The sequence below is a fragment of the Morus notabilis genome, unplaced genomic scaffold (assembly GCF_000414095.1).
Source record: "Morus notabilis unplaced genomic scaffold, ASM41409v2 Scaffold784, whole genome shotgun sequence".
In the NCBI taxonomy this organism is placed as follows: domain Eukaryota; kingdom Viridiplantae; phylum Streptophyta; class Magnoliopsida; order Rosales; family Moraceae; genus Morus; species Morus notabilis.
The window spans coordinates 321,174-330,502 of NW_010368042.1; the positions used below are offsets into that span (position 1 = coordinate 321,174).

General features: G+C 34.6%; 1 protein-coding gene across 1 annotated transcript; it reads left to right on the forward strand.

Annotated features, from left to right (window-relative positions):
* Positions 1-5,208: 5,208 nt before the first annotated feature.
* LOC21394096 (pumilio homolog 18) lies at positions 5,209-6,990 on the forward strand. The gene is made up of 6 exons (XM_024176056.1): positions 5,209-5,269; positions 5,346-5,856; positions 5,959-6,127; positions 6,254-6,417; positions 6,514-6,766; positions 6,862-6,990. The coding sequence occupies exons 1-6, from the start codon at positions 5,209-5,211 to the stop codon at positions 6,988-6,990; spliced, it is 1,287 nt and encodes a 428-aa protein (XP_024031824.1).
* The last annotated feature ends 2,339 nt before the right edge of the window (positions 6,991-9,329 follow it).

A 9,329-nucleotide genomic window follows, 5' to 3' on the forward strand; every position in this document is an offset into this window, starting at 1 on the left:
TATACGGGTCATCACATGTTGTCCTGTCGGTTGAGGATAGTGAACTTTTAGTCTTAGTCTTTCATTTGTTTTTCTAGTATAGTTTTTGTCAGTTTTATATTTTTTTTGGTAATAAAATTTAATTGATTTATACTTTGATTTAGACTCTCTCTCGAAGATGCATTTACTTATTTTCTTACTGATTGGGCATAATAATCATCACATGTAACTAAAAAAAAAATCAAAATCAAGCCAAAAAGTCTTTGAAGAAGACAAAAGAAGAAAAATGAAATATATTCGTTGGCACTGGAAATAGTTTGTGTTTCTGTTGGACAACTATGTTGGGATTATTTGGGGTTTGTTTTTTGTGATATTATTTTGATAAGTATGGCGACTTATGTAATGAGAAAACTATTCTTAAAGCGAAAAAAAATTATTAAAAGTTTGAGAAGGAATTAATTGAAACGGCATCCATGCGACTTCTTCTAATCCAACCCCGTTCAATAGATAGTTTTCAACATAATTGGCAGCGCAAATAAAGACAACAAGGAAAAATTAGCTGAAGGCTTTTTTTACCATCTCTTTTTATAAATGACCAAACTTTTTTTATTTTATAAAAATAGCAGTTTTGTCAACATGAGTCTTGACTCACATTCAATCAATTATTGACCATAGTTAGTCATGGTCGATCAGTGATTGTCATTATTAATTTATCAATGATTTATCATTAATAAATCTGTAATTTATTGATTGAAATTGATTAATTATTACTTGGTTTTAGTTAATTATTAATATTAATTAATAATGAAGAATTATCGAGTTAATTAGTGATAAACCAAAGTCAAACGTTGATAGTCCGTTAAGTCAATCAGTGATTGATCACTAAGTCAAGCAGTTATAGACCGCTAAGTCAATCAGTCATTAATCACTAATTTAATAAAAATGGTCAGTTTTGTAATTTTATAAAACTATGGTCATTTTAAAAAAAAAACATTTCAAAGAGGGTTATTTGTACTGAAATCTAGAAGAACAAATAAAAGCAATCAAACCAGTTACACCATCTAATATAAATATAACATATATAAGAGAAGGAAGTGATATTGTTCCTCTCTCATGGGAAAGAGAGAAAAAGCATAAATGTAGATGTCGTTCACCTTGGCATATATTCCAAATTTCTATGGCTTTCCAATTGTTCTTCTAGGTTAGTCAAGAAAAAAAAAATTAAAAAAAAAAAAGCATGCGCAGGTATTAAGCAACCTCTGAATTTAGTTTAATTTGAGGATTAGCATAGCAAAAGTGGAAATTACATTGTGCTTACTGCTTTCATGGCGATGGATACAGCACAATTTCTTTTTTTGTGTCGTTATTATTCAAGGTTTGTCGTTTACTTTTGTGTTGAATGAATTATCAAGATTTTTTTGTTAGGAGTCGAGATTTGTTATCTCACAAATCACAATTATAGCGCCAACATAGGATTCAAATTAGCCAATTAGGATATATCATGAAGCCTATCCTTTTCTTTTTCTTTTTTCTGTTTTTTTCCAGCTTTCCTACCCAAGACAGGGAAAAATACCCACTGCGTATCTTAATAGAACTATACTAATCCCATATATAATTCCCACACTTTTTTTTTTTTGTTCGAAGAATCCCACATAAAATCAGAATTCAATTTCTGATGAGTGTATATACCCCACCAAGGCCAAACTACTTTTCATTAAATCTTGATATCTAGTTTTCACTACATTTCTCTAGCGATCACATTTACTCACTTCTTGCTCTTCACAACATTCAATTAGTCTTGCAATGACATAACTTCCTTCTCATCTCTCATCACGCCAAAAATGTATGCCAAAATGTGAGAAATATGCTAGAATGATTATCCAACAAAGTGAAATTGACAAAATGACCTTCTTTATTTTTTATGAAGAACAATCACCTGATTAAAAAAAAAATGGTCATTCTGTAGTCATTTTGTAAATACAAATTTTTGAAAAGTTATTTTACTAATAAAACTTTTTTATTAAGTTATTTTTACAAAGTCCTCCCAAAATACTTGCGCACATGTTTGCCGTTGTGAGGGATGAGAATGGAGGTTATGTATTTGCAAGTCTAGTTGAACGTTGTGATCATTTTCAGCTGCAATTGATCATATCAAATAGGAGTAAATAAAAAACTCGAAAACTCGAGAAATCCGATTAACCCATCCAACCCAATCCATTATAATTTAAACCCGATTAACCTGATCAAGAGATCAACCCAACCCACCCATGCAACATAAGAGAAGGAAGTGATATTGTTCCTCTCTCATGGGAAAGAGAGAAAAAGCATAAATGTAGTATTATGTCTGCCTGCGCTCCAGCCTCCAGCCATGAAGATGTTCCAAGAACTTGTGCTTATGTAGAGGCAATTCACCTTGGCATATATTCCAAATTTCTATGGCTTTGCAGTTGTTCTTCTAGGTTAGTCAAGAAAAAAAATTTTAAAAAAAAAAGCATGCGCAGGTATTAAGCAACCTCTGAATTTAGTTTAATGCGCAGGTATTAAGAGCAAAAAACCAAATCTATTTATATATATATATAAATATTTTCCTACAGATATGTTATGTGTCTTATACTTTATATTAATCACTTAGCAACCTATTATGTTTTATATTCTATGAGTTTTTATTATTGTTTGTTCGTTGGTTTATAATTTATATATTTAAATTTGTTTTGCGCATACTGTATTTTTTATTTGTTGATTTATAAAATATGAGACAATCTTGGAAGTTTATGGGACTAAAATTATCTAGTCAAGGAAATACATGGTTGTCAGTGAAATACAGGGATCACATTCTAGTTTTAGGACGTTCCATTTTTCAGTTTTGATTATTGGCATTTCGGTTGTAAACGAGACGTGCGTTACAATTGCGCTTTTTCGGGGTGTTGTTAAATTATTGTCCCCTAGGATATTTGTCGTCGTTTCTAAGATATTGTATCTTTGTCGTTATAATAAAGTGTTGTGTTGTTTCCCAGAAATGCTGTCGTTTTTAAGATGGTGCTGTTTTGGGTTGTTTTCGTCGTATTGTTGTCATTAGTTTTTACAATGCGAACACGTTTAAATCCTCAACGACACTGTTTTTATTTTCAAATATCCTGTCGTTTCAAAAATAAAACCACTCACAATTAACCGAAAAAAAACCCCACTTAAATCCTCAAAAATACAAATCATAAACCTCAAACTCAAATGGAAGAAAATGAAAATTAAAAAAAAAAAAAATTATGAGACAATCTTGGAAGTTTATGGGACTAAAATTATCTAGTCAAGGAAACACATGGATGTCAGTGAAATACAGGGATCACTTCTGGTTTTAGGATGTTCCATTTTTCAGTTTTGATTATTGGCATTTCGGTTGTAAACGAGACGTGCGTTACAATTGCGCTTTTCGTGGTGTTGTTAAATTATTGTCCCCTAGGATATTTGTCGTCGTTTTTAAGATATTGTATCTTTGTCGTTATAATAAAATGTTGTTGTTTCCCAGAAATACTGTCGTTTTTAAGATGGTGCTGTTTTGGGTTGTTTTCGTCGTATTGTTGTCATTAGTTTTTACAATGCGAACACGTTTAAATCCTCAACGACACTGTTTTTGTTTTTAAATATTCTGTCGTTTCAAAAATAAAACCACTCACAATTAACCGAAAAACAAAACCCAGTTAAATCCTCAAAAATACAAATCATAAACCTCAAACTCAAATGGAAGAAAATGAAAATTAAAAAACAAAAGACTAATAGGGGTAATAGCTAATGCTAGGTTTACGCTAATTCTTTATGTCGTTTCTAAGATTATGCATCTTGTCGTTTTTTAACTACTGTCGTTTACCTTACAACTTAGCGCTTCTCAATATCCTGTCGTTTTTTTGCAAAGTTGGTCGCGTTTAATTGTGGACTGTTATAATAAGCGGCAAAAGGAATATCGTCTGAGGCATTAATTACGTATAAATTGGATATTGTGCTTGTAAACTAGTGCATAGCTTTTTCCCTTGCATTCTATTCTATCTAATTATAATTCTTGAGTGCTTTCTTGGAGAGAAAATTCTACAAGAGTTGCTCCGAGTCCGAGGGTATTCATCTTGGTGTTCTCTGGAGTCTGTTGTTTCAGGTAATTTTCTTGAGACACCACCCATTTTGCTGTTCTAAATTTTAACTTTCTTTTTTTATAATCTTCTGTCCATCTTTGATCGCTTATTCAAATGGTACGTACGTAACATACAAGTTTTTGATACAATTCTGGGTTTTTCAAGAGAGATTTCCTTCTTCTTGTAGTTCTGTGAGGATTGCTGGCTCTGAGGGTTTGATCTTCTCAGTACTGTTATGTGGTTTTTGCTGTTTCTGGTAGTTTTCTTGAGAAAATAATTTCTGCAGATTCGGAATTAAGTTCTGTTTTTCATGTTTAATTCTTACACTCTTTAATCTTTATTGATTTTCTTCTTTCTATCTTTTGTAATTGCTCACCAGTTTACATGGCCAACACAAATCCTTTGACCAACTTAAATCAAGAAACATCAATCAGAGCGTCCTCTATGGATCACTCTCTCGAGGACGTCACGATCAACTTTCGTAGCCTTCACATTATCAGGGCAGACGAAACTGGTATTTTTGTTGAACGTTCAAGATTTTAATTTAGTTAAGCATGAATCTCACATTAACATTTTGTAGAATCAAATGTTATTTTGTTTGAACAAGTATGGTGAAACAAGGACTCGATATTTCTTACCTCACAAATCACGATTATAGCGCCAACATAGGGTTCAAATTAGCCAATTATAATATATCATTAAACCAATATTCCTTTTCTTTTCTATTCTTTTCTCTTTTTTTCCCCGCTTTCCGACCCAAAACTGGAAACAATGTACAAATCCCACGTATAATTCCCACTCTTTTTTTTTTCTTGGTCGAATAATAATCATAATTATCCTACTCTAATCACGATTCGATTCCCTTTCTATTTCTTATGAGTTTCTGATCAGTATAGGGTCGAACTACATTTTCATTAAATCTTCATATGTAGTAGAGTTCACATCTAGTGATTACTATATTTACTCACTCTCTCTTGCTCTTCTTACTCTTTCTTTATATTTTTTCATTTTCACTTAGTAGTTCACTTGGAAAACTCAAATCGTTTTTACCAACAAAAACCAAGAACCATTGAACCCTGATTCCTCTAATTTGAACAATTCTCTTGAAAACATTATGACCAGTCTTCAGAACCTTTGTTTGAGAACTGACAGGAATGACAACAGTGATAAAGCTGGTAATTTATTTATTTTTAATAACGTTCGAGTTTTTTAAAACTAGTGTATTAAACTTATCTTGTCACGTTTTTGTAGAATGTTCAACGGGGACAAACCTAAACCGTTGCGAAACTTGTGACCGTGGCGATGATCAGTACTCTCAGGTGAAGACAATTATCCGCCAGAAAATTGAAGAAGTTTTAGATGAGGGAAATTCTGCTGATCTTAAGAAAAGAGGAAGCATTAATGTGTCGCAAGCAGGACCAAGTTATCAACCTCAAAAGAACTTCGAATTCTACAGGGCTTGGAGAGAAAGAGACTCGATTGATTGTGACGCTGAGCTACGTCAAAGGATAGCAAAACTTGCTTTGGATCAACAGGGATCGCAGTGGTTACAAACGAAATTGGATGAAGATGATAAGCAGACGACAGATCGGATATTTGGAGGCATTTTTGTTTACATGTATGACGTGATGAGTAATGAGCATGGAAGTCATGTCTTTGCAAGGCTAATTGAACGTTGTGATGAATCTCAGCTGCAATTGATCGTATCAATGATCAATCTTCAGAGTCAACCTTTCGCAAAATTGTTGTTCTCTAAACATGGGTATTTTCCTTAGTCCATACTTTAATCCTCTTATTTTTATTTTTATTTCTCTCTTTCATTCTGGAAATCAAAATTAACTATATTTACATATATGTTATGCAGTGCAAACTCAGCTAAGAGACTGATCAAAGTCCTTGGGAAATCATCCTTGGTTTCAGTTTCCAACATTATCTCAATTTTAGCGAGGCATTTCGTTTGGATGATGGCCGATCGAATAGCATGCTCTGTAGTACTAAAGTGTTTTGACAGTCTTAATGTTCATCAGAATCAGGTAAAAATTCTATTCTTATATTTTGATACAACACGACAAGGGTTAGTTTCAACATGTACATCTCTTTTATATACATGTAGCATAGTTTTTATTCGTCCGCTTACTTAAGTTAATAATGGATTGCAGACACTATATGAAGAGCTTGCCAAGAACTGCCTCGCACTAGCAACAGATGATGAGGGATGTATAGCATTAAAAGAAAGCATCGACTACATCAAAGGCCCGCACAGAGATCAACTCCTCGACAAAATCTCTACTCATGCACTTTTCCTCTCCCAGGATCCCTCAGGGTATCTATCTATACATATATTTGATATGTGATTTTCTATTCTCTGTTTAATTGTTGTATGTATACAGGTATATTAACTATGTCATGTTTATTTTAGGAACTATGTTGTGCAACGTGTTCTGGGACTGCAAAACCCCTTTTTCACAAACAAAATATGCTTGGCCTTAGTAGGCAACTTCGTTAATCTCTCTATGCAGAAATCTGCAAGCCACGTAGTCGAGAAATGCTTAAAAACATCGTTCGGACTGGATCGCGTGCTGTCTGACTTTAATGCCTATGACAAGTTGTGGGAGGTTGCTCGTAACAAGTATGGAAATTATGTCATCCAGAGAGCTCTTGAACAGGCCCAGGTACATATGTACATACATAAATACTGTACGATTCAATTAGATTAACAAATGCTCTATTGATTTTTGACTCTTGATTATTTTCCATCTTTAATCAGACAGCAAAGAGTCCATACTATGAAAAGCTTGTGACGAAGCTCTGTGGAGATGTGGAAAAATGGGAGAAGGGTTATGGGAGGAATATCTACTACATGATTCTCAACAGTCAACGTGAATCAAAATGCTAATCTCTTATATATGTATATGTTGGTCATTACATGTTGTCTTCTTGATGAGGACATGCCTTAGTGAATTTTGGGTTTCCAGTGTAGTTTTAAACTTTAAAGTTGTCAGTTTCACAAATCATGTTGACATGAATATAAATGTTTCCTGATAAACTTTGATTATTTTATACTATGATTTAGATTATCTCCTTGGCATAGAAGCATTGGCCAATTTTCCTACTGATTGGCCATGATAATCATCACATGCAATACAAAATCAAAATCAAGCCAAAACGTACGGCTTTGAAGAGGACACAAAAGAAAAAGGATGCATGAAGCTAGAAATAGTTTGTTTTCGATACATATTGGACAATGAAATTTGGATTGTTTGTACCTTGAGGTTTTATTTTTGGCAATATTAATTTGAAAATTACAGTGACTAATGTTAGATTAAAATCTAAAGAGAAACTTATCCTTAAAATAATTAATAGGCAAAAAAATTTCAAAACAATATTATTAAAATTTTGTGACGGATTAATTGAACTGGCATCCATGCGACTTATTCTACCCATTCAATAGATGATTTTCAACATAACTGGCGGCGCAAATGAAAAGAAGACAAATAAAGGCAATCAAACCAGTTGAGCAATATAATGTACATATTGGGAAACTTCTTTTCCACTGCTACCCTCTCGCGATAACAAACTACAGAAATGGAGGGGAGGAAAATATCTGTAACAGAATCACATGACCACCTAACCGTGTTAAACATAATTAGTGCTAATGAAGAATTAGCACTGCCTAACATCCCCCTGCAAGCACAGCATGGTTGAGGAGACAACGCTGAGCTTGGATCTAAGTTTATAGAAGAAACCAGAAGAGAGTGGCTTAATAAGAATGTCTGCACTCTGTTCTACAGCAGGTATGTGCTGTACTGCAAGTGTCTTAGCCAATACCTTCTCTCGGACAAAATACAAGTCAAGTTCTATGTGTTTCTTCTTCGAGTGCAATATGGGATTTGCACTGAGTGACACTGTACTGAGATTGTCACACCAGACAATAGGAGGTCTAGTATGAAGAATCCCCAATTCGCGCAACAAGGATTGAACCCATACAAGCTCAGAAGTGGTGGTTGCCAGGCTTCTATACTCTGCTTCTGTACTTGATCGGGAAATGGTTGGCTGCTTCTTTGAACTCCATGAAATGGGACAAGCTCCAAGGAACAAGCAGTAACTAGTGGTGGACTTACGATCATCAGGATCAGTAGCCCAATCAGCATCACAATAAGCATGTAACAAAAGATTAGAGGATCGTGGCAAATGAAGACCAAACTGAGCTGTTCCTTGTAGGTATCGCAAGATCCGTTTCACTGCTCGCCAATGAGTTGTTAAAGGATGTTGCATGAACTGGCACATTGTATTCACACTATAGGCAATATCAGGCCGAGTAACAGTCAAGTATTGGAGTGCCCCAACAACACTTCTATACAATGTGGGATTTTCCAATGGATCTCCTTCTCGAGTTGAGATTTTGAGGCCACCAATCATAGGAGTGGGCAGTGGTTTAGCATCTGTCATGTTAACCCTCTAAAGCAAGTCTTTAACGTATTTGTGTTGATGAAGAAGGAGACCACCTTGAGTAGTATAGGAAACTTCAATACCTAAGAAGAAGGACAACCTGCCAAGATCCTTAAGAGAAAACCTGTGATTGAGTAGATGAATAAGCTTCTCAAGCTCAGAATTATCACTCCCTGTGATTAAAATATCATCCACATACACAAGGATAAAGATGGTGGAAGTAGTGGAGAACTTGAAGAACAAAGAGTTGTCTGCTCTAGAAGAGGAAAAACCAAGCTGCTCAAGTGAAATTCTTAGCTTATCAAACCAAGCACGTGGAGCTTGTTTAAGGCCATATAAGGCCTTGTTTAATTTGCAAACAAGTGAACCTTGGGGAGAATGCTGCTCATATCCAAGAGGCTGCTCCATATAGACTGTTTCTTATAAAACCCCATTAAGAAATGCATTGTTGACATCTAATTGCTTTAAAGACCAACCCCTAGTCAAGGCAATTGTCAATACCACCCGAATAGTAACCGGCTTCACAACTGGACTAAAAGTTTCTGAGAAATCAAAGCCTGCAGTTTGAGAATATCCTTTCGCCACCAACCTAGCTTTGTATCGAGACATAGAACCATTAGGATTACGTTTGACTTTGTAAACCCACTTGCATCCAACAATAGGTCTATCATAGGGTTTGGGAATGAGAGACCAAGTGTGGCTCTCTTGTAAGGCATTAAACTCTGTGTCCATTGCAACTCTCCAGTGATCACAAGACATAGCCTCATGAACATTAAGAGGTTCTGT